Raw genomic sequence first — 23,523 nt, forward strand, 5'->3', positions numbered from 1 at the left:
TCTTTCGTTCGTCGGCGGTCGTCCTTGTCTCTACCTACCTACCGACGGTTGTTCGAGCCGTGCACCCCTCTCCAGCGCGACCACTTCCGCGCTCCCCCTCCCCCTCCTCCTTCCGACCTTCTTCGCCGTACCCTCCCTTCTTTTTCTCTCTTGCGTCTGTTCTGCCAGGACCAGCCGATGCCCACATTGTAATGCGCGAACCGAGCCTCGAGTTTCAGTACCCTGTTTCCTGCGGGCGCGCGTCTGCTTGCCTCATCTTGGCCTCAGCAGACGTTGCGAAGCGCGCTTCGCCGCCATGACCGAGCATGGTCATAACACCCCCGCGCGGAGAAGGAGGGTGATGACGGACTTTGCGAAAAACGGTCGCATGGGAACAACGGACGAGGCGGTGTAAGCGCCAGGCACGAGGGGAGGGTCCCGCGAGTCCGCGACGCGTGCCTCGGGGTCGTTCCCGCGCGCTCGCTCTTCTTTCTCTCCCTTCGCACGCACGCACGCACCCGCGCCCAGGCAACGATGCAGGGCCTCACGCTGCAGACGGAGCACCTCGCGCACCACCCGCACGACTTCTCCGTCCTCCCCTCGCCGTCGACCTTCTTCTCGTCGTCGTCGCACGCTCCCTCGTCGACCGACACGGCCGCCTTCACGCCCTCGGTCGCCTCGTTCGACTACGGAGCTGCCCTCAGCGCGGCCCTCGAGTCGACCTACGGCCAGGCCGGCGCGCACTCGGTCGCCTCGTCGACGCCCGAGCCCGCGCCCGCGTGGTCGGCGAGCGAGTCGGACGGCGCCTCTTCGCCCGCTTCGTCGCTCCAGCCGACGCCCAAGGGCTCGCCCATGCTCGACCAGGCGCTTCTCGCCCACCCGGGCCTGCGTACGTTCGAGTCCGGCGCCGCGATGGCGCAGATCAAGCGCGAGGACCCCGGTTCGACGCTCGCTCCCTTCGACGTGCGTCTGCTCTCGTGCTTCTCCCGGAGGAGTTCCAGAGTGGTGCCAGTGCGTCTACTGACCCGTCTGTGGCGCGCACACGCAGGCTCTCGATGGCGCGATGGGATTCGGGTTTGCCGATGCGCAGCACTCGGAGCCGTTGCTCGGCCTCGAGGCCCGCCGCCGCGCAGACGCCCTCGGCTCGCCTCTTGCGCCCGCCGTGCGCACAGGCACGCGCACCAACGACGTGCACGGCCACCCGATGTACGCGTTTGCCCCCGCCCAGGGCTTCCACGCCGCTGCGCCGTCCCTCCACGGGCACGCCAACCTCGGTGCGCAGCACTCGTCGCCCGCTTCCCACCAGCTGCCCTCGCCCGCCCCGTCGGCGGGATCGCTCCCCGGTAGCCAGCAGCACCAGCAGCAGTACTACGCCGAGTACCAGTTCCAGCAGCAGTACCAGGCCAGCCTTTCCGCCGCTGCGGCGACTTTCGCTCAGGGCCAGCAATTCGCCGCCGCGCCCCCGCTCTCGCTAGACCTCCAGCAGCAGCAGCAGCAGGGTGGACAGTTCGTCCCCGTCCAGTTCACGACGATCAACGGTGCGACCTACGCCGTCGCTGTCCCCGTCTCGCAGCCCCAGCCTGCGGCCATCGAGACGCCGCACGGCACCTACTACTTCGTGCCCAACCCGGCGCAGCCCATCATTGGCCCCGTCTCGACGTCGGCACCGGCGCCTGTCGAGCAATCGCAGCCGCAGCCGCAGCCGCAGATTGTCGCGCCCGTCCCCGTCGCCGCTGCCTCCGCCGCGCCCGTCCCGGCCGCACCGCAGCTCCTCGAGGCCGTCGCCGAGCAGTCGGACCCGCCGGCCGACGCTGCGCTCGTGCTCCCGACGGGTGCGACGGTCCCGGCCTCGGCGCTGCCGTCGATGACGGCGCAGCAAAAGATCCGCCTCCCCGTCGGGCAGGGCAAGCGCGGCTCGACCAAGCGCGCGCCGAAGAAGGACCAGGCCAAGCGCTTCTTCTGCCCACACCCGGGCTGCGGCCGCCCCTTCACCCGCAACTACAACATGCAGAGCCACTACAAGTCGCACCTCGGCATCCGCGAGTTCACGTGCCCGCACTGCCCCAAGAAGTTCTCGCGCCGCCACGACCGCGCGCGCCACTGCGCCGCCGTGCACGACGTCCACGTCGACCGCGACGGCAACCTCCCCGGGTGCTCGACCGCGTCCCACTCGGGCGCGTCGAGCGCCGGCGCCGGCTCGCCGCGCGCCGCCGACGAGTTTGACGACGTCGACGATGACGACGACGACGAGCTCGCACCCGCTTTTGACCTCGGCTTCGACGTGACTGGCTCCGGCTAGAGCGTCGTCGCCGCACTACACCCTTTGACCGCCACGAGTTGGCGGGGCATCGGAACGACGTTCTGGAGGTGCGTTACTTCCTCGCTCGGCGCATCCGGCAGTGGACTGACGTGTCGCATTCTGGTCTGCAGGTTCTCGCCTCCGACCTCGTTCGCTCGCCCTCGCCCTCTCCGGCCTCAAACCACCACTTTATCCAACCGCGCGTCTTTCCCCGTCGCCAACCCTACACGAATCTTACGCCAAGCCATCGATCTATCATGCCGGCCGCATGACTCGCACCTCGACGCACCCTTCGCCCTCGCATTTTGTCCTACCCCCTTTTCGAAGGGCGGGAGGCGAGGCATTCGACCGGGTGTCTTTTCGTCGTCGTTGAAGAGGCCAGGCATGTCCGACCCCCGCGCTTTTCTCGTTCCCCTCCTCTCTTCTAGAGGGGTTCGAACGAAAACTGGGGCGCCGTGACCCGACGTCGTGTCTAGCTCGCTCCTTGAGAGCGGGCGGGACGCTCTGCTCGTGCAGCAGAGGTCCTTTTCCTCCTGCCCCACCCTAGTCGGGGCAGCGGGGAGCACGAGGGTCGCGTTTTGTCACCGCGTGCACGCTGAGACGTTCTCATTGCCCCTTTGCGGCGTGAGAGCTAGCGTCTTCGGAGCCCGATGTTGCGCCTTCACCTCCCTCCCGGTGAAGCGCGCTCTCCCTTCTTCCTCTCTCTCCCTGCCTGTCTACTCCCACCCGCCTTCCCCGGTTCGCCCCTCCGTGCCGTTCCTCTCTTAAGCGCTCTTGTGCCTCGAACAACCTTGTAGCACTCGTCAAAACACCCATGGACAAGCCTGTTCCCGCCTTCTTCTGGTGCTGCATCTCCCGAGAGTCACGGAGATGCATTCGACTCGTCCGAGGAAGCGGCCCGACGTGAGCGGGAGGACGAATCCGGGCGCGGCGCTTCCGGCGTCTCGACGTCGCCTGTGCCGGGCCGTCGGAGCAAGTCGCTGTCAGCCGCAACTTTCGCTTCCCTCTCTCGCTCACCCAGAACAAGCTACTAGCATGGTAGGTACACGCGCGTGAGCTACTGCAGGGTACCCAGCTGACTGCCCGTGCGCCCTGCGCGCCCGCAGTCGTCCTCGTCGTCGGCGTCACCCAAACCCGAAGCGCTCAAGTCGAGCGAGGAAAAGGTCGCAGAGAAGAGCGCGTCGGCCGTCAAGAGCTTCATCTCGGGCGGAGCTGGCGGCGTCGCGGCTGTCCTCGTCGGTGCGTCGCGTGCTCGCAGCGGACCAGCGACAGAGTGGGGGGCGCGGTCGAATCAACCTGCCCCTGCACTTGCGTACATAGGGCCGCGAGCATGCTGACAGTGTACTGTGCTTGTAGGACAACCCTTTGACTTGACCAAGGTGCGGCTGCAGACCGCTGCGCCGGGGCAGTACACGGGTGCACTCGACGTCGTCAAGCAGACCTTTGCGCGCGATGGTGTCCGGGGGTGCGTTCTTTGACCGTTTCCCCGACTCGCGTGAGCTGTAGGACCGGACTGACGAGCGCGCACGTCAACAGCTTTTACCGCGGGATGGGCCCGCCCCTCGCAGGAGGTGCGTTGCGCGTGATCCCGCTCACCTCGCTCCCTGGAGCTGCTTTCTTACTTTGCGCGCTTGCTGCTTGTTACCGTAGTCACGCCCATGTTTGCCGTCAGCTTCTGGGTGCGTCTTGGGCCTTTTGAGTGCGGGCTGCTTGCGACGGGGCGAGCGCACGTCGGGTTCCCACCCCGCTCGCTTCCTCGGCTTTGCCGGACGCAAACTGACGGGATCCATGCTGCTCTTCTTGCAGGGCTACGCGATGGGCAAGAAGCTCGTCTACGCTGCGACGCCGAACCGCACGTCGTCGGTTCTCTCGTACGGCGAGCTCGCAGCCGCCGGCTTCTTCTCGGCCATTCCGACCACGCTCGTTGCTGCACCAGTAGAGCGCGTCAAGGTTCTGCTGCAGGTGCGCAAGGCGTCTCCCGATGTGACACACGAGTGTGGTCAAGCTGACTTGATTCTTTACGCTAACAGATGCAAGGCCAGGGCGGCCAGCAGCTCTACAGCGGCCCGCTCGATGCCGTGTCGAAGCTGTACAAGGAGGGTGGTCTCAAGAGCATCTACCGCGGGACGGGTGCGACCGTGGCGCGCGACGGGCCCGGCAGCGCAGCGTGTGCGTCCGCTCCAGTGCCCACTTCCCCCGTCTTCAGCTGACGCGTGTCGTCGAGACAGACTTTGTCGTGTACGAGATGGTCAAGAAGAGCCTGACGCCGGCGGGGCAGGACCCGGCCGCTCTCTCGCTCAGCGCCGTCATGATTGCCGGAGGGTCGGCCGGTGTCGCCATGTGGACGCTCGCGATCCCGCCAGATGTGCGTCAAACTTCTGCGATCCCTAAATTCGCTGTGACGGCACAGGCTGCCTCGCCAGGAATGTCACGGGCCAAAGTCGCTGACATGTTCGCACTCTTGCTTCGCGAAACGCAGGTTGTCAAGTCGCGCCTGCAGGGTGCGCCCGAGGGGACGTACAAGGGCTTCATGGACTGCGCGCGGCAGACGATGGCCAAGGACGGCGTCGGCGCGCTGTTCAAGGGTTTCGGGCCGGCAATGGCGAGGGTGAGTGGTCTCGCTCTATGGCAGTTGCAGGGCGACCTCCCATCGCCCTACAAGCGCATCTGCTACGTAGACGTTGTAGAGTACTCACATCGTTTCGCTACGACACAGGCTTTCCCTGCCAACGCAGCAACTTTCGTATGCTCCGCTTTCCCTTCCTTCGCTTCCACGCAGACTGACGCTCTCGCTTCCATAGCTCGGCGTCGAGCTCTCGATGCAGCTCATGAACAGGTTCTTCTAAGCGCGCACAAAGCCGCCCCTCACATCGCCTAGTGCTCCCGCCTGTCTCGCCTGCCCACCCTCATCGCCGCCAACCTGTCGTTCTCCTCCCGCCCGGTCCGCTTTGCCTCCGTTCCCTCCTTCAAGCGCAATGTAGAATGTTGAGTGCTGTCAAAGAGATTTACACCGACGTTCAGGACGGTGCAGCGAGTCTTGCGGAAGATGGTTGGCGGCGAGCAAGTCATTCGCCTCATCGCCTGTGATTTCTGTTGTGCCTATCGTGCTTCATATGTGCGCTGTAGAGGTCTTCGAAGGTCTCGCAAGTGCTGCACCGTGAGTGCGAATGCGAGACACTGTTGGCCGTTCCCTCCGTCATCGCTCTCCGCCGTAGAAGTCGCTCTCCTCGCTTCCTCCATCGTCTGCTCGCCTGCTCGACACCATGCTCCGTTCAGCTGCCTCCACGCTCCGTGCCACTCGCATCGCACCGTGCGCACCGTGCGTCCACGCCCTCGTCGCTTCCCCACTTCGTCCCCTCTCCGAGCTGACCCTCGCGCATCCCTGCAGCACCCTCGCCCGGTTGTACCGCCCGTCTGCCGCCCTCTGGTCCTCTACTTCCGGCCGCGACTCGCCCGCCCAGCCCGTCTCGGACCACCGCGCGACCGAGCAGCAGCACCCTCCCGCCTCGCCTTCGAACGGTAAGGGCAACACGACCTCCCCGACGGCGTCTGCGTCCCAGTACAACGCGCCCAAAGACCCCGCGAAGGACAAGATGGAGGCCGAGGCGGCGGCGGCCGGGCCTGAGGCGGCCGATGCGCAGTACGGCCCGGGGAACATGGTCGAGGGGAACTATACCAAGGAATCGCAGCAGGCCAAGGACCGCGCGGTGGCAGGGAAGCAGGGGGAGAACTGAAGGAGCCTCTGTATTCGGTGCGCCGAGGGTGAAGGAACGGGAGGACGGCAGTGTTGAGGAGGAGACGAGATCATGTAGATAGGCTGGCGGAATGGAGAGAGGAGGCTCACAATTGTGCCAAAGCATCGTTGTACGTCTACCTTGCTCGCTGTGCGATGCTTGCGGGCAAATGAGGCTGACACGGTGCTTTCGCGCAGCCTTGTCGAACTCAGAAGAGAAAACGGCTAGAAGCGTCCTCTCGACCTGCTTTGCGCCCGTGCTTGAGGTTGACTGTGCCGAGCTACAGCTCACCTGGACTAGAGCCGAGCCGGAAGAGGTGCGATCGGCGAGGTGGAACGCTTGCTGCGAACGCGGAAGAAGAAGCAGCAGGCGCGTTCCCCGTTTCCCTCGCGCCTTTCGCAACTTTTGACGCGTCTCATGTACTCGCAGGCAGGCGGGAAGAGCTGCGCCTGATTGCCAGCGCCCTACAGCGAGGTCGAGGGTGCGCGGTCGGACCCTGTTCGATCTGCGTGCTCTTCGTCCGTCCCGCGCTCTTGCTCGTCCCCTTCCTTCAGAGTCTTTCTTGCTGCCGCTGCGAGGTGCACGCTCGCTACACTAGATTCGCCCGGACCCTAGTACGCCCCTCCTCCTCGCCGCCCGTCCCTCGTTCCTCTCCCGCCTCTCCCCGTCCTTGCCCCGCCTCACCATGGCGCCCGCCACGCGCCAGGGCAGCCGCCCAGGTGGAGGCACAGCTCGTGGTTCTCACCACCGCAAGAACGCTATGCCCGCCTCGCCCGCACCCGCCCCTCCCGCCAACCTCGTTCCCACCGCCCTCGGCTCGTCGTCTCCTATCCCGACCTCGGTCGACGCCGCTTCGGCTGGGGCGCCGGTCAAGCCTTCAAGGAACGTCAGCAATCAGCCGGACCCCGCTGCAAGCCCGACCGAGCGCGCCGTCGACGAGGCGAGGCGTTCGAGGACCCGCAAGCGGGCTGAGCGCGGCAAGGTTTGCCGCAGCGAAAGCGAGGCAGACGTCTTTGATCAGACGCGTACGCTCCGACGCACTTCTCTGGACTCCATTGTACTGACAGCCATCGCCCGCAGTGCCCGAATCGACGACCGCCCGCCGTGCCACCTTCTCCCAGGTCACCTCGTCGAGTCGCGCCTCGCTCGCGGGGCTCGGGCAGGCCCAGGCGACCCCGATGGTGGGTCACGAGCCGCTCGATCCTGCAGGGAAGCCCCGACTGACAACTGTTCTCCTTCTCCTGACCTTCTCAACTCGTTCTCCGCTGGGCATGCACGCACAGGCTACTCCGCCGCGCTCGTCGCCGTACGTCCCGCCTCACATTCGCAGGCTCGAGGCCAAGCTCGCCAACAAGGAGAACGATCCGCTCGCGCGCTTCGACCGCTCGGCGTGCCCCGAGCCCGAAGACAGCTTCTACTCGCACGTTAGCAGCAGTCTCTCGTTCGACTCGCCGACGCCTTCGCGCTTCTCGACGCCCAACACGAGCTTTGCGCTCTCGCCGCCGAGCGTGTCCCGCTCGCACAACATCAAGGGCCTCCACCTCTCCCCTGCGCCGGGCCACCTCTTCAACACCTCGAGCCTCACGTCGCCGACGACGCTCATTTCGCGCCAGCCGTACCTCGACCCGTCGAACCACCCTCATCCGACCCCGATCCTCGAGGAGTTCGAAGTCGACGACAGCTTTCTCGCGCCCGCTCCGCCCGGTTCTGCGCGCAGCTGGGCTGACGAGGTCGAAGACGCGCTCTCGGCCAACGAGGAGGCTTTCCTCGGTTCCGCTGACTATCACGGCGACTGCACGAGCAGTGCAGACGACCTCAACGTCCAGATCGGCGTCCAGCTGAGGCGCGAGAGTGTCTATACGGCTGGGTCGAGTGGGCCGGGGATGCCCGAGGACGCGGTGAGAGGCGACGGCACGGAGTGCACGGGTTGCGGCGCTGCAAAGACTGACTGTTTCGTTGTGCTCGTACGCTGCTTCCTGCTTCAGTGCTCGTATCAGCGGCTGACGCGCTTGCCATCCGCAGGACCCGTGCGACCACCTCCTCTGCCCCACCTGCATTAACTCGCTCGTCAACGCCGCCGCGCACCGCCCTTCTCGCGCGCTCACGTGCTACTCGTGCGCCGCGCTCGTCGACAGCTTCAAGCCGGCCGAGCCGTGCATCGGCCAGGCGCGCGGCGGAATTGGCCTCGTTGCGGCACTTCGGCAGAGCCTGCACAAGGGCGAGGTCGAGCGGCGCCATCCGTCCCCGGAGCAGAGCAAAGATCTCGATGCGCACGTCGGCGATGGTATCGAGGCCCGCAGGGGCAGGAGGCGCAGCTCGGTCGTCGCCGCTGCGATCGCGACCGTCCTCTCGACGCCGTCGGCCACGACCAAGACGGCTCCGGGCTCGCCGCAGACGCCCAAGAAGTCCCGTGTCTCCAGCAGCGGGTCGCCTTTCCCCGTCGAGCCGAACTCGCACCGTCGCAGCCGTCGCAGCTCGACTATCGGGTCGCTCGTCTCGCTCGAGTCGGCTTCGTCGGCGGAAGAGCGCTATGACTCGTCACTTCAGGGCTCTGCCCCTCGCTTCGAACCCGTCGCGGCTAGCCGTCCGAGGGTCAGCAGCGTGTCGTCGCTCGCGCTTACCGACTACCCGGACGGCGCACTCGGGCTGTCTCGCGTCGCAGCGCCGGACCTGTTCGGCCAGCCGCAGCACAGCGTCCAGCAGCCGCAGCTCCCGTCGGCCCTCATCGAGGCGCCGCAGCCCGGCAAACAGGCCGACCCGATCAAGGCGGTCGACTGGCCCGTCGTCCGCCTGGACAACGTTTCCTGGGAGGTCACGGTCGATCAGATCGAGGCGTGGCTCCCGCACGGGACGCTCGCGAGCGACTTGGGCAACGCGGGGTCGGCGCTCGCCGCTGAGGGCGATGAGGCGCTCGCGGCGAACAAGGGGGTCACGATGGCGGTGCATGTCCTCTGCAATCGGTGCGTCTGGCGCGCGGCTCCTAACCGGTTGAGCCACCGAGTGAGCTTGCTGATACACCACCGCGTCGTCGACATCGCAGCACCGACGGCCGCACGCTCAACCAGGCCTACATCGAATGCTCGTCGCGCTCGGCCGCGCGCAAGGTCGTCCGCCTCCGCGACGGTGTTAAGCTGTGCAACCGTCCTGTGCACGTCTCGATCGCGAGCCAGAGCGAGCTTCTCGAGACCGTGCGTCGTCGTGCTCTTTCACCCGTCGGCGAGGTGGGCCTTCCCAAGCGGGCTCAGACGCTAATTCTGGGCCTTTCGCTACCTCGCAGGTCTTTCCGTCGTACCGCCCAGGCTTCACGGGTGTCGAGCCTAACGCGCCGCTCAGGAAGAACGCCATGCCCGTCCCGCTCCTCGTGCAGACGGAGCTCACCGGCCTGCTCAACCTGTGCCGCCTCGAGGTGCGTCGGTTTCCCTTTACCTTCCTGCACGGGTCTTGCGAAGAAGGTGCTAATGGAAGAACGAAAACGCGCAGTCGAACCACGCGAGGAAGGTGCCCGAACGGCCGTTCTTGAACGTCGTCACCCTTCTCGAAAAGGTGCGTAGCGCTCGAGCGCCATCGCACTGAGCCGAATCAAGCTGACTGCTTGTGACGATGTACAGACTCCGTGGGCCTTCCCCAGGTTCTACAACAGCACGGTCATTGTCCGTCTGTACACTACGGCGTGCTCGGCCATCGAGATCCTCGGCACCGTCAAGCACCGCGTGAACGAGTGGCAGGACATTCTCACCCTCCTCGTACGTCGCTCGCCCCTTTTCTCCGACACGGACTGACGAAAGGGCCTTCGTACAGGTCGACGCCATCCTCCGCTGCCCAGTCTTCTGGCCGCAGCAGAAGCAGAAGGCCGTTCGCATTGCCGCGAGCGTCGGCTTCAGCAGCAGCCCTGCCGACTCGAACGACAAGAAGGCGAGTCTGTCCTCGCTGCAGCGAGTCTACCTCGCTGCGTTGCTTTCCGCTGCAGGCCTCTGATCCCGCATGTTCTGTGTGCAGGTCCTCCCGCCTCCCGCTACCCCTTCTCGCTTCGGCATTCCCGGAGTTTTTGACCACCTCAACACCATCCTCCCCTTCGAGTCCACCTCGAGCGGCGAAGCGGGAGGGAGCGTCTCCTCGCCCGATGCCAACCCCTCGGTTCCCTCGCCAATCTCGTCCGATGATCCCGGGCCGCGCGACGAGCCTTTCTCCAGGCTGTCCCCATACTGCCTCGGAGAGTCTCAGCAGCAGAAGCAGCACCGCCGCCGCCGCTCGTCGCTCGCAGCGCAGCTCGGCATCGAGCCGGCCCTCCTCGACGCTGTCGCCGCCGCACTTGGCATCTCGCTGTCGGCTGACGACGAGACGGCAGCGCCGAAGGGCGACATAATCGCAGAGCAAGGTCACGAGGACAAGCGTACCGCCAAGCCCGCCGCCTCGCCGTGAAGCCCCAAATTCCGTTCGTACGTCTCTCGCTCTCTCCGCTTGGATACCCACAGGTCCTCCGTCTTTCGTTCAAGACCGTCATCGCTCGCACTTTGCATCCTCGAGTACCTTTCATCCACATGAGCAGTCTCCTCTTGTCGTTTTGCACGCATGTCTCCCTCGCCCCAATAGTCCCCGTCACTCGTTCGTCTCGCAGTATCTTCAATTGCCATATCACGCGATTTGCACATCGCGGACTGCTTTGCAACGGCTCGGAAAGATACAACACGGGCGCAAGAAGGAGACAGAGGGGCGTGAAAAGGGCAAAACGCGACTTTGCGCCTCGTTCTGCGTACAGGAGCGGCTGCCCCGGCTTGACCACGTCGCCGAGTTCGACCGCAATCCCGGTCACCTTCTTGCCAAGGAGCTTGCGCGAGAGCTTGATGGCGATCTCGGTCTTCATCGCCTCGACCTTGACGGGCACGACATCGATCGACAGCTCGTCGCCGACTTTGACAGCCAGGCTGCGGATCGTGCCAAGGACGGGAGACTTGAGAGGCGTGCCGCTCGCTGTGTGGTAGTCACCGGTCAGCGTATCAATGTGGGAATGAGAGGAGCCAGAGGCGCGTACTCGAGCCGGCCTTGCCTCCTGTTCCCGCAGCCTGCGCCTCGGCCTCTTTCGCGCGCGCCAGCTCCGCCTGATACTCGGCAACGTATTCAGCTTCCCTGTGGATTGCGGATGACTGTCAGCATAAGCTTGCAAGACGGGGGAAGCATTCGACGCACTGCTTGGATAGCGCCTCGAAGCCCTCTTTGCGCTTCTGCTCAAGCTCGGCCACCTCAAGCTTGATCTTGCGCTCGAACTCGAGGACCTCCTTTGCCGAGATTTCGTACTGCTCCACGAGCGGATTGTACGAGCCAGCAGTGAACGCCTTCTCGATCTGCGTCATCAAGTGGACCTGTCAGGCTTCGCTGCTTGACGTGAAGAAGCCTGGCGAGCGAAGCGCACCTCGAGGAACTCGGTCTCGGGCATCGGAAGCCAGTGAATGACATCGAAGTTGCGCAGGAGGAACTTGCTCTCGTATTCGGCCGGCGGTCCATAACGGCCCCACGGGCTCCAGGGCGTCAGCGTCTTGCCAACGAGCTGGTAGCCGCCTGGCGAATCGACGGGATAGGTTGCGGCCATGACGCCGGCGAGACCGAGCGAGCCGGCGGGCGTAAAAGTGCGGGTTGGGCTGCAAACAAGCGGAAGTCAGAATATGTGTACAGAAAAAGGGAGTCGCGAAGCGCACTTGTACTTCTGACTCTTGAAGATTGAGCGATGGTCGAAAGGACCCATCATGGGCAAGCCGGCGAAAAACGACCTTGACACGACGTACCAGTCGGCCTTGCAAAAGGTCGACACGACTTCGTCGACGCTGTTCAGCCCGTTGGCTTTTGCGAGGTAGTCGAGGTTGTCGGGCAGGTAGACAGCCTTCTTACGCCCGGTCGACGCCATGTAGCGCTCAATCGTGCCCTTGAGACCGCTGTCGTTGAAGACGACGGGGAGGTGCAGCCGTCTCGAAGGCACAACCTGCTCGAGCGACTCGGCTGCAAGACCTTCGGAAGATGCGTACAGCAAATCAAGCAACGTTTGGAGCTGCAAGACGGTTGGGTGGAACTTGATGAGGAAGGAGGCGACGCCGGGAATGATGGCGTAGATGCCTGTGCACCCTGGGCGTCAGACAAGATAAGACGGAAATGAGCACAGCTTGGCAGCTCACCCTCGACCTCTTTGGCTCGCAGTCGGCGCTCCCACAGCTCGCCGATGAGACGAGTACGGAAGGAAAGGTTCTGCTCGACTCCAATCTCGACCATGAGGCCGCCATCGCCAGACTGCAAAGTCTCGAACGTCAGCGGACAGAAAAGCGCAGTGGGACACAGTTGAGAAACTCACAAGCTTAAAGGAGAATTGGGGAGCTTCGGTCGCCTTGTCCTCCGGGACGACGCCGACCAGGCCGTCTCCGATGGTGTCGCTTTGGCCGTTGACATTGAGTGGGAACGGCAGCAATCCGGCGGTTGTACCAGACTGGACGGCAGCGGCGATCGCTTGAAGCCATTCTTGCTGCTGCTCAAGTTGCTGCGCAGGCGAGGCGAGCGTAGGTTGAACGAAGCGGAGCGTGTCGCCCGAGCGAAGTTGGCCCATTTTCCACCAGTCGGCCTCGACCTGCAGGCCAGCCGGTCAGCGGTCGAGCTAAAAGAGGTCAATGCACGCAGCCTACCGTGCCAAGGACGCAGAGAAGGCCTGGAATACGCGCATGGTCAGCTCTTGTCCCGGATCGCAAGTACAGGAAAGAGCGTACCGCCGCAGTCGGGACCGTCTACGCCAAGAAGGACAGGCGTGTCGCCGTTCATGTTGAGCGCGCCGGTCGAGTAGCCGTGCTCGACACAATTTGACGGGTGCGAACCGCCTGCTCCACCATCCTTCCGGCTGTACTTGAGCGCCTTGAGGCCTTGCAGACGGATTCCCAGACGATTCGAGTCAGACGAGACAGTGTAAGTGGTGGAGTAGAGTGTGTCGCGGTCCTCCGGAAGAAGGTAGTCGGCGTCGGCTTGAGGTCCGGGGAGAGCGGCGACGGTCCATTCGGACGGGAAGGTCGGCAGGGTCGAGGCTGGCAGGGAGATCTCGCCGTCACCGGTCGGGAGCGGGCCTGCGCTCTGCGAAAGAGGGATGATGTCGCCCGCGACGATTTCGCGACCTTGGATGCCGCCGAACTTGGCGGCTGCGAAGGTGGACTTGGATCCGGCGAAGAGCGGGACGTCCGGGAATCCACCCCGCACGGCAATGTATACGCGATTGCCCGTATTCTCGCAAGACCCGACCTCCAGCGTTCCTCCAGCAGGCACGACGAAGCGAGTCCACATCGATTTGATGTCCTCGTCGACGTATAACTCGACGGCAGCACCGGTGACGGCAACAACGGTATTCTGCGAGAACTTGAGCGAGGGCCCGCCGACCGTTGCCTCGAAGAGTTCGGTATCGGCGGGATTGCCGACGAGCAGATTGGCGACCTGCGCCGAAAGGCTATCGGCGAAGCCTGAGCGTGGAATTCCATCGCCGCCGGTCGGCAGGCGAGGACGACCGTCTTGCACAGTGGTCGAAAGGCCAGCATCGATGACCTCGATGCAGTTGGGGAGGTAATCGAACGAGTCGAGGAACTTGGTTGTCACGTCGCCGTCGACGAATTCTGTTTGGTCGAAAGTGTGAGCAGCAAGCTTGTCGTCAGCAGAGCGCGCCGCGCACCTTTGCAGTCGACGATAGTTCGTAAATACTCGAGATTGGTCGTCGTGCCGCGCAGCACAGTTTCTCTCAGTGCCTGCGAGAGGCGTGAGCGGGCCTCTTTGCGCGTCGAGCCCCAACAGATGAGCTTGGCAATCATCGGGTCTGCAAAGCTCAGGCTCATCAGCCCCGCGCACAGCGCTTTTGAAGTTTGTAGAGGCCCACCGAAGAAGGAGGAGATCTGGCTGCCCGTCTCAACCCACGTATCGATGCGGATCCACTCTGCTGTCGGGAAGCTGACCTCTTGAAGAAGTCCAGGAGCGGGCTTGAAGTTGAGGTGCGGGATCTCGGCGTAGATGCCTGTGTGAGCGACGGACGGTGTGTCACAGACCTTGCGATTGCTGGATCGATCGTGCTCACGGGCTTCGATAGCATTGCCATACGCAATCGCAACGTCAGACTGAGAAGGCAGGCTGAAGGACGAAAGAACATCGGACGAGAGTCCGAGGCGGATCATTAGACCCACGAGGTCAAGTCCGGGACGGACCATCTCGGTCTGCGGGAGAAGCCAGCTGAGCAGCTTTCACTGTTCGAGAACCGTTCGAGAAACGCACGACAGCATGCTCGACTTGGATCCGGCTGTTGAGCTCAAGGAAGAAGAACGATGCGCGCTCGTCGTCGACGAGAAACTCGACCGTTCTGCAGGGCAAGCAGTCAGCATCGGAGCAAGCCAAGGGATACATGGGATACACACCCGGCCGAGCGGTAGTTGATGAGCTCGCACAAGCGCACAGCAGCAGAGCACATGGCTTCCCGCATTTCAGGATGGCGGTCAATGAAGGGCGATGTCGCCTCTTCCAGAACCTTCTGTTGTCGTCGTTGCACGCTGCATTCGCGCTCGCCGCAGTGAATGACATTGCCCTGGCCGTCGCCGAAGACCTGCACCTCGATATGCCGTGCGCGGGGGATGTACTTTTCGACGAAGACGCCACCGTTCGAGAAGAGGTTCTGTGGAGCAAGCAGTCAGTGAGAGCGCACGTTGTAAGACGTTAGGGATACGGACTCGGGTCATGTCTACGGTACTTTGGAAGACGTCGCGCAGTTCTGCCTCGTTATTGCAGATGCTCATGCCCATCCCACCGCCGCCGCCCGTGGCTTTCAGCATAATCTGCACATTAGCAATGTCAGTGCTGTACATTCGCCCTGTATGACGATCAAAGCAGACGCACGGGGTAGTCGACCCGCGTGGCCTGCTCGACGGCAGCCTCGAGAGTCGCAACCAGTTCCGAGCCGGGCAAGACGGGAACGTCCGCTGCGATTGCGCGAGCGCGCGCCTCGTGCTTCAGGCCCATCGAAGCAATCTGCTCGGCCGTCGGTCCGAGCCAGATCAAGCCGGCAGATTCGACTTTCGCAGCGAACTCCTGTAGATGGCCGGGTAATCAGCAAAAGGGGCAAGGGCTTGCTCGATGAGAAAACCCACTTCATTCTCACTAAGGAAGCCGTAGCCTGGGTGTATCATCGTGACCTTGTGCGTCCGACACACCTCGAGCAGGGCATCTCTGCGATGAGGGTTCGAGACAGGTCAGTCGGCGAGGACTGGCTCCGCCAGGGAGCAGTCGCACGCACTGATCAATGTATGTGGGTACGATATATGCTTCGTCGGCTTGCAGAGCGTGCGGAGCGGAAGCGTCGGCCTCCATGTAGACCGCGACAGTGGGAAGAGCCAGGTCACGCGCCGAGCGCAGGATGCGCATCGCGATCTCGCCACGGTTGGCGATCAGCAGCTTGTGCTGGGACGCCATAGCTGGCTTGGTGCAGTCTCGGAACGAGAGCGGCGAGGTGCAAGCAAAGATGGCAGAGATGAGCGGGAGGAGCGGGAGCGAAGTGGGGCAGCGTAGGGTCCGTGACCAACCGAGGCGGAGCACGGAGTATAGCACCAAATAGACCGGTAGGTACCTATCGTAGGTAGCGCGCAGCGACGAGGTCAGGCGAGGCAGTCGAAGGGTCGCGCGGCAACAGCCGCGCCAAGCGGCAGGGGGAACGTTCTGCGAGTCACTCAGTCTTTGCTATGCATCTGCGGGCTCATCGAGCTCCAGAAAATAGAGCAGATTGAAGAGCACGTTTCCGAAGCATGAGAGCAGATGATCTGAGGAAGGGAGGTATGTACACGAGTGTTCCCCTGCTGTCTACGCTGACACCCCGTTCCGCACGTCCTCGATTGCCCGCTTGACAGCCGAAGCAACATCTACTGCACCCGGAAAATCGCCGTGAACGCAGACCGAGACCTTGGTCGTGCCGTCTGGGAAGCGGTGTTCAGTCTTGCGCGACTTCGAAACCCAGGTTGACGTCTCAATCATGCGGCGCGTCTGCCAACACAACCAACAGGTCAGGATCATGTCCATGGGCAACGGAAGCAGAAGGAGAGCAAGAAGCGTACCCTTTTGTAGACATCGTCGGGCGTGACCTTATCGCGGAGGGCAGCGGAAGGAGGACCAAGGAGCTGCCCCTCGTCTCCGTACAGCACGTCGACGTACCACTCAGGGATGAAGTCGGCACCTTCGAGCTTGCAGGCCTCCTGGTGTGCCGATCCAGGCAATCCGAGAAGCGGAACGCCGTACAGCTTGGCTACTTTTGCGCTCTGACGCGCAAGTTCGAGGTCCCGGCTGCTCATGATGTACATCTGACCGTGAGGCTGTGCACGAGAATAGTAGGGGCGATGAGTAGCATCCCCGAGCGATAGATAGGCGAAAATCCACCTTGAGGTGAGAGAAGGAGAGACCCTCGAGCTTCAGGAAAGCACTTAAAGCGCCGACCTGGTATAAGATGGTGTTATAGAACGTGTCGGGCGGGAGGTGCATTACGCGACGGCCAAAGCCCTGCAAGTCTGAGGGAAAGGGAGGCATGAGATCGGTCCAACCCTGTTCTCCAGCAAGCATGGCGCACCGGGAAGCGAAGGGTGCGCGCCGATTCCGACGCCGTGCGTCTTTGCAAGCGCAACAGTTTTGCGCATGATATCTGGGTCAGACCCGTGAAACCCGCACGCCGCGTTCACGAGCGAAACGAGCGGAAACAGGTTCTCGTCATCACCCTGTTCGCGTCATCGACGGGCAATCAGTAAACCCCGCCTCTGCGGTCACGCAGAGCACGCACAATGGTGAATTGCGCGAAAGACTCGCCAGCATCGCAGTTCAGGGTGGCTTCGAGAGGCATGAGATCCTGAGGACGAAGCGCGAGAGTCAGGGCGACGAAGGCGACCAAGCCAGTGCCGAGCAGCCTCACGTAGACGCTCGTTGAACAGTAATGCAGGCCAGGCAAAGGAGCAAGAGGGAAGAGTCGGAGGCAAAGGGGCGGCAATCGCCCGGACCTTGTGACCGCCATTCTCCCCCTCGGCATGCGCTTGACCTGGCCGCGCTTGCAGCTATGCAGCATACGCAGTCAGTGCGCAGGCGATCCGCTATCGATGCACCCGCCAACATGGAATCCGTATCGACACGCTGTACTGCCATCGCATGCTCCTCATCGCTCCGAACGGCCAAACAGCAGGACGCGCGTACGCAAGGCCTTGCAGCGGATGTAACCGTTCCGCTCTGATTGACAGGGGTGCTCGCATGCCTGCGGCTCAATCAACGCGGGTTCACCATGACTACTCGCTTCAAGATGCGATGAAATGCTGGCGCAACAAAGAGCTTGCGAAGGGCCGTACAGGAGTAGAGAGGGTAGCCGAGCTCTCTGCTGGAATGTGTCTGTGTCTCCTGTCCGTGCACAACGCTTTGACCTCGTCTCCGCTCGATTCGGTCGACGCGCCGTCTGTTTGCTCGTCCTTGCGTCCGCCTCGCTCTCGTTCTGCCCATTGCTCGGCTTCGGCCGACCATCGCACTTGCTGTAGGAACACGAGTCCACCTAAGGCGCGCGTGCAGCAGCGTGAGGCGAGTCCTCTTCTCTTCGTTCCTTCAGTCTCACGCTCGCGGACTGACCGAGGAACCATGGCAGGTGCGAGCCTCGCCAAGCTCAGCAGAACGCGACTCATAGAGTGCAGTGACGCTGCGGTAATACGCGGCGTCGCTCGCCTCGCCTGGGCCTCTGTGCCCTCCCTCTCCCCGACCGCCCGTTCTTCTCGCGACCACCAACCTCGAGTCGAAACATCCTGCACTCCCTCCAGCTAGGCGCACGCGCGCCGAATACGACCTTCACGACCATTGTACGCCTTTCACGACTCCGACGGCCTTTCACGACATGCTCTCCATCCCATCTCGCTCTTCGTCCACGTCCTTCAACACGACCCTTTCACGATTTTACGGACAACACAACGATCCGATCATACAGTCTGTCTCCTCCTTTTCTGCGCGCGACCGCCCTCTATCGGTCGCATCGACCCTTTCCGCCGCCTCGATCGCCTCGTCCGCCTCGGCAACATCCTCGGCCTACGCCTACCCGTACGAGCAGCGCCGCCGCTCGGCTGTGCTGCGCGACATCGACGTCGACGTCGACAACACTACTCGCTCGTCCCTGCTGCGCGCCGAGGAGGTCTTGCGCGCAAGCGAGATCGAGCGCGAGCGCGAGAGACGTCGATCGCGGTTGAGCTGGCGCGAGCGGCAGTCATCACGCAGCTACTTCGTGAAAGACCTCGTCGACGCTGCGCCGACGCACGAACGGGACCTGCAGCTGCAGAGCGTCGGGATTCGCAGCGCGCTGCAGCGGTTCAGCCCCAAGCGCCTCCTGCGCAAGACGCAGTCGATCCCGACCGACATCCTCCTCAGCTCTCCGCGCGCCGAAAGTCACACGGCCACGCCCACATTGAACGGCCCCGTCATCTCCTCGCCACGTCGCATCGTCAAGTCGCCCTCCCCGCCCAGGCCGGCTGCTCCTCGCCGCGCTGCATCGGCAGCCAACCTGCTGTCGACGCAGGCAACGGTAGTCAAGCAAAGCGGCTCGATTGCTCGGCCCGCCTCGCCCCCGCCGCACCGACACTACGGCACTCTCCCGCTCCGCTTCTCGCACCTCCCCGTACCGACCGCCGAACCGCCGTCCAAGTTCTCCGGGTCGTCGGGCGACTCCCTCGTTAACATCGTGACTTTCGACGGGGGCGCCGTGAACAACAAGCGGCGTCCGCGGCTCAAAGATCGGGCTCGTACCTTCAGCCAGGCCTCGACGAGCGGGCTCAAGACGCTCAAGAGCAGGGTCGGCAAGTCGGGCAGCACGCGCAACAAGGGCGTCAAGCGTAAGACGAGCCTCGCCAATCTCTTCAGCGGTATCGGTGGAGGCGCGAGCGACGACAGCAGCGGCGCCTCTGGTCCGTCGAAGGCGCCATCAGCTTCAACCACCTCGACCCGCCTGCCTCCGTCAAGCAGCGACGCGAGCGGGCACCGACCTTCGACGAGCATCAGCTCGTATGCTCCCTCGTCATCCGCCACAACAGCCAGCGACTCGGCGCCCGCACCGCATCGCAAGCCGTCTCGCCTCGGGTTCTTCCGCTCGACCATCAAGCGCGACTCGACCGGCGCAGCTAGCAACAAGCGCAACTCAATCCGCACTCGCTCTTCCGGTCAGGTCTCGCCGTCTCTCATCTCGCGCCCCGTCTCGATCTCTGCAAGCGACGGCCTCGCGTCCGCCCACCTCGACAAGCGCTTCTCGGGCGTGACGAGCTCGTCGGATGGTTCGGCGCCCGTCTCGGTCGCCGATAAGAAGGGCTGGGCTAGCCGAATCAGCCGTGTCGTCAAGGGCAAGAACGTCGCGGCGAAGAAGGCGCTCTTCGAGACAGGCGCCGTGGTGCAGCGCGCGGAGAAAGTGCGCGTACCGCCGGCGGGTAAATCCAATTCGGCTTTTGTCCTTTGAACCGTGGCTAACGATGCGTTTGCTCGTAGGCTCGCCCGACGTGACCGCACACCCTCCGTCACGCAGGCCGCTCGCTACGCTCTTCTCCCACCCTTCGGCACCTGCGCGTCCGCCTCGTCCGTCCAAGAATCCCGAATCGTCCGACGACACGACGTTCTACGGTCACCGCATCCCCGCCGTCAAGTCTCGCGCAGCCGCGATCGATGCTCGCGCCATCCGTTCGACGGCTCCGCGCGTCCGGCCGAAGGCGAGCGCTCCCGTCTGTGGCAAGCCGCTACTGCTTGCCTCAATGCACCAGGCGTCCAGCTGGCCGAAGGCTCCTCACGAATCGGTCGCTTTCGCGACGTCGTCGGCCGCAGCGCTTCTCCCTGCTGCACCGATCTACCCGGCCTCGGCCTACCTCGACAGACCTAGCAGGCCCGACTCGTTCGACTCGTCGGATTCCAGCCTCTCGCCGGTCGAGCACACTTCGCCTTCCTTTCTCTCGTCTTCAGACGAGGAGTTGCGCCGATGCGCTTCACCCTTTCGGTCGCCTTCGCCCGCCCGCTTCCGTGACCTCATGCCGTCGCTACCGGCCGGTAGCTCGCCCGAGAAGAACGAGCGCGGGCTTCCCGTTCCGCAGGGGGACAGCCCGCAGAGCGCCCGAAGCCGCGACAGCCCGAAGAAGCGCGCCATGGGACCGGAGCAGATCATCCTTATGGAGGACACGCGGCAGACGCTCGGTACGTCTCGCAGACGCACGCGACTCTTCTCTCATACTTACATTTGCGAGCAGGTCCCACGGCCGACGTTCGCGGTGCCACAACGGACCTCGCCGACCTCCTCTCGGGTCTCGAGGAGACGAGCGAGCTGCAGACGGCGAATGTGGGCGACGAATCCTTCTCGCCACGCCATTACGTCGCGCACCAAGTCTCGGACCTTTCCGCATCTCTGCGAAGCCAGCTACCGCATTCCGACTCCATCGAGTCGCTGCGGTCGAGTGTGAGCGACGTTCCGCATGACCTCAAGCAGCTCATCAGCGCCGTCAACGATCACATCTCCGAGGTCGACGTACCGCCCGTCTACATCGAGTCGGCTAGCATGGGCGCACGTGGCTTCGCGGACGAACTGGCCGGCTCCTCGAGCAGCAGCGACAGCAGCGACAGCGACGACGAACTGGTCGTTGACTCGTCCGTCCCGTCGGAAAAGCCAACGAGTGGCTTCCTCGCAGTCATCGGCGAAAATACGACGGCCGGCTTCAGCAAATTCGGCGGCTTGACGGCGAACTTCGATGCGACGGGCTCGACCTTCGAAGGCCACTTCTCGACTGCTGCAGCAGCGTTGCGAAGCATGCTCACCGGGCCCGACCCGCCAGTCACGTCTCCGACGGCGTCGGCGACGCTCCAAGCGTTCCCACCGCCGGCTTCGGCTACGCTGCTCGCCTTCCAGCTCCGCGAAGTCGAGGAGGAGCCAACGCGCGACGAGGAGCGCGACAGCCTGCGCGATGCATTGGCACTCGGCCGACCTTCAGTACGTATCCTTGAATTTCCAGGCGATCCTGTCGACTGATCCTCGCCCCGCTTGTAGCACGGCGACAAGATGTTCGACCGAGTCGACGAGCAAGTCTCACTGGCCGCCCTCGTACATAGTCCGTCTCCACCTGAGTCACCCGAAGACGCCTTTGCACGCGCCCGGGAGACCGCCTTCCTCCTCAATCACCTTCGAACGAGCAGCATCATCTCGTCGTCCGAGGAGGGCTCCGCTGAAAGCCAGTTCTCGCTCATGGCGTCGCCTACGCCCCTTCCGCTCTCCGGGCGTCGTCTTCGCCAAAGCCTCGCACGCTACTCGCAGGACCGCTTCCCGACCAGACGCCCAAGTCACCGAGCCCGACCCGTCTCAGCGCAGTCGAGCCTCTCGTCCGAGCACGATTCGGCGGATAAGGAGGCGACGAGCATGTCGCTCGCCATCAGCAGCCGCTCAACAAACCTCAGCATCTCGTCCCTTACGAGCTCACCGTGTCCGGCGCCGCAACATCGCCGCATCCCCATGCTTACCCGGCAGCTGCCGCCTCCAACCCAGCCGGCCTTCCGCTTTCCGCCTCCCGTCAAGGCGCAAGGCGCCACTGGAGATTGGGCCGGGCAGGCTGTTGGAGAGGCTTTGATCGACTCGAGGAATCGTGCGTTTCTTTCCGCTCCGCTTCGTTCCTCGTTCCAGATTTGGCGCACTCACACTCAGTACCTACATTGGTAGCAGATGCTGACAGCGCCGTTCCTCTCGACACGCCGCCACCTTCATCCTCGGACTCGGGAAGGAGCCCTCTCGACGAGAACGCGCCGCTCGAGTCGCTTGTCGACGGTGCTGGCGCTCTGCGCGGCCCTCATGCACGTCGCACATCGCGCCAATCGACGAACTTGCCGATTTTGATCGCCGAAGAAGAGGAGGGGTCGCCTCCTCGCCTCCAAAGCGTCGGCGGACGCTTCCAGCTGCTTTCGCCGGTTGCCGAGCCGCCGTCGCCGCAAGTCCTGCCGCGCAGCCCGTCCTTGGACTCGCAGGCGGTCGAAGTCGTTCTTTCCGAGCTCGGGCAGAGCGCGCACGTCATTGAGCTCGAGGTGCCGGACGACGAGGACGACTTCGAGTTCACGGCCGAGACGAACTTGGAGGCAACGGGCTGCCGATTTGCGTACGAAGCCGAAACGGAGATCAAGCGCAGTCGGGTGCTCTGGCCCGATACCGACTTCTCGCGCGAGGTGCTCGAGCGTGCGTTCTAATTCTGCGCGGCTCATGCTGCTCACGCTGACACGTCTTGTTTCGCAGACTTTCTGCTCCCTCGCACCTATCACGCCATTCTCGAATTCCTCTTCTACTCGCAGAACCGGTTTCCTTCGCCCGCTCACCTCCACATGGACTCGTTAATTCCCTCCGCCTTTGACGATCCGCCGACGCCTCCTTCACCCATCCGTATTCCGTCACCAATCGTCGACTCGCCGATTGAGTACGAGCACGCCGAACCCGAAGCGATTGCGCCTTTCGTCGTTCCCGCCAAGCCCTTGAAAGCCGCTACCGTCCCGCGCAAGACGCTCGGACCGAAGTCGGTCAACCGCATGGCCGCCGCGCTTTCGCAGTCAGCGTCGTCGTCGGTGCAGCCGCACAAGGAGGACTCGCCCTTTACCGCTCTACCGCCGCGCTTATCGAGCAAGTGGCGCGGCATGCGAGGCAAAGTTGTGTCCAAGAGCCCGAAGAAGGTCGTCGATACGGGCTTTCTCGGCGACAGTGCCACAACTCGCCGACAGGGCCAGTTCAATGCGGCGATGCGGCGTCTCGAAGGCGTCGGCGCGCCGTCGGAGCAACGGAGCGATGAAGAGACGGACGATACGGGCGTGCTCGAAGCAAAAGGCGAAGCGACGGAAGAGCTCACGTTCTCCAAGTGCGTCTTTGTGCACTGCCTCTGCGTTCCTGTTTCGCTGACGCGCGTGTCCAGGACTCCTCGACTCTCGACAAGCCGGCCTCGTGTGCGGCGTCGGACGGTGCTGTCCTCCTTGCGTTAGTCATTCGAATCAATCACTTTTCGCGCGGCGCCTTTGCCCGGTAGGAGTTGTTCTGTACTGCACCTTCCGCAATCGCAACTTGATGAATCCTGGTCTTGATGTGGGCTCTGAACTGCACCTCGTGTCTGCCATCACGTGCAAAGGCTAAGCCTACCGCTAGTGTCGCTTTGTACCTACGCAGCAGTCACACGCACCTCTTCACCTGCCATCACGACTGCCTGAACGCTTCTTGATGGATCCTCGCGTGCGCCCATCGGTGCGATGTCGGTTGCCAGAGCCTCGGCTGCCGCTGCCATCCTCTTTGCCTGGTATAAGGTCTGATCTGCTTCGCATTTTCAGCAGTCGAGCGGTGAAGCGCTCACAACGCTGCGCAGCTGCGCCGTGCGAAGCTGGTTTCCTTTTTACGTTCCGGCATGAGCAAGTCCAACGCTTTCCTCGTGCTTAGGGACGCTGCAAAGAATTCCTCGGCTTCTTTCCGTAAAGTGAACAAGCACACTC

General features: G+C 63.5%; 7 protein-coding genes across 7 annotated transcripts; 5 read left to right on the top strand and 2 right to left on the bottom strand.

Annotated features, from left to right (window-relative positions):
- Positions 1–513: 513 nt before the first annotated feature.
- JCM10292_005299 (BRcat domain-containing protein) lies at positions 514–2,278 on the top strand (the record flags this gene model as incomplete). Its single annotated transcript, XM_076646198.1, has 2 exons — positions 514–942; positions 1,028–2,278. 2 exons carry the CDS (start codon positions 514–516, stop codon positions 2,276–2,278), a joined length of 1,680 nt encoding a protein of 559 aa, XP_076508477.1.
- A 1,035-nt stretch (positions 2,279–3,313) lies between these two features.
- On the top strand, positions 3,314–5,124 carry JCM10292_005300 (uncharacterized protein; the record flags this gene model as incomplete). The annotated part of the gene is made up of 11 exons (XM_076646199.1): positions 3,314–3,316; positions 3,385–3,517; positions 3,635–3,743; positions 3,815–3,849; positions 3,929–3,957; positions 4,085–4,240; positions 4,309–4,447; positions 4,507–4,643; positions 4,758–4,886; positions 4,995–5,021; positions 5,080–5,124. 11 exons carry the CDS (start codon positions 3,314–3,316, stop codon positions 5,122–5,124), a joined length of 942 nt encoding a protein of 313 aa, XP_076508478.1.
- A 417-nt stretch (positions 5,125–5,541) lies between these two features.
- On the top strand, positions 5,542–6,012 carry JCM10292_005301 (uncharacterized protein; the record flags this gene model as incomplete). Its single annotated transcript, XM_076646200.1, has 2 exons — positions 5,542–5,597; positions 5,667–6,012. 2 exons carry the CDS (start codon positions 5,542–5,544, stop codon positions 6,010–6,012), a joined length of 402 nt encoding a protein of 133 aa, XP_076508479.1.
- A 685-nt stretch (positions 6,013–6,697) lies between these two features.
- JCM10292_005302 (uncharacterized protein) lies at positions 6,698–10,431 on the top strand (the record flags this gene model as incomplete). Its single annotated transcript, XM_076646201.1, has 10 exons — positions 6,698–7,037; positions 7,093–7,193; positions 7,296–7,976; positions 8,035–8,972; positions 9,053–9,200; positions 9,290–9,418; positions 9,493–9,555; positions 9,621–9,755; positions 9,811–9,948; positions 10,009–10,431. The coding sequence occupies 10 exons, from the start codon at positions 6,698–6,700 to the stop codon at positions 10,429–10,431; spliced, it is 3,096 nt and encodes a 1,031-aa protein (XP_076508480.1).
- A 177-nt stretch (positions 10,432–10,608) lies between these two features.
- DUR12 (bifunctional urea carboxylase/allophanate hydrolase) lies at positions 10,609–15,471 on the bottom strand (the record flags this gene model as incomplete). Its single annotated transcript, XM_076646202.1, has 19 exons — positions 10,609–10,630; positions 10,767–10,980; positions 11,042–11,136; positions 11,197–11,351; positions 11,420–11,645; positions 11,703–12,114; positions 12,174–12,285; positions 12,347–12,616; positions 12,672–12,694; positions 12,753–13,637; positions 13,694–13,834; positions 13,895–14,029; positions 14,090–14,225; positions 14,284–14,368; positions 14,424–14,677; positions 14,733–14,837; positions 14,899–15,090; positions 15,150–15,228; positions 15,296–15,471. The coding sequence occupies 19 exons, from the start codon at positions 15,469–15,471 to the stop codon at positions 10,609–10,611; spliced, it is 3,717 nt and encodes a 1,238-aa protein (XP_076508481.1).
- A 384-nt stretch (positions 15,472–15,855) lies between these two features.
- Positions 15,856–16,879, bottom strand: JCM10292_005304 (uncharacterized protein; the record flags this gene model as incomplete). The annotated part of the gene is made up of 5 exons (XM_076646203.1): positions 15,856–16,035; positions 16,107–16,361; positions 16,426–16,553; positions 16,613–16,757; positions 16,820–16,879. The coding sequence occupies 5 exons, from the start codon at positions 16,877–16,879 to the stop codon at positions 15,856–15,858; spliced, it is 768 nt and encodes a 255-aa protein (XP_076508482.1).
- A 1,023-nt stretch (positions 16,880–17,902) lies between these two features.
- Positions 17,903–23,346, top strand: JCM10292_005305 (uncharacterized protein; the record flags this gene model as incomplete). The annotated part of the gene is made up of 7 exons (XM_076646204.1): positions 17,903–19,472; positions 19,531–20,223; positions 20,277–21,010; positions 21,068–21,656; positions 21,734–22,237; positions 22,295–22,904; positions 23,301–23,346. 7 exons carry the CDS (start codon positions 17,903–17,905, stop codon positions 23,344–23,346), a joined length of 4,746 nt encoding a protein of 1,581 aa, XP_076508483.1.
- Positions 23,347–23,523: the final 177 nt, after the last annotated feature.

Source organism: Rhodotorula paludigena, assembly GCF_050403205.1.
Source record: "Rhodotorula paludigena JCM10292 DNA, Rt_paludigena_JCM10292v1_ctg3, whole genome shotgun sequence".
In the NCBI taxonomy this organism is placed as follows: Eukaryota; Fungi; Basidiomycota; class Microbotryomycetes; order Sporidiobolales; family Sporidiobolaceae; genus Rhodotorula; species Rhodotorula paludigena.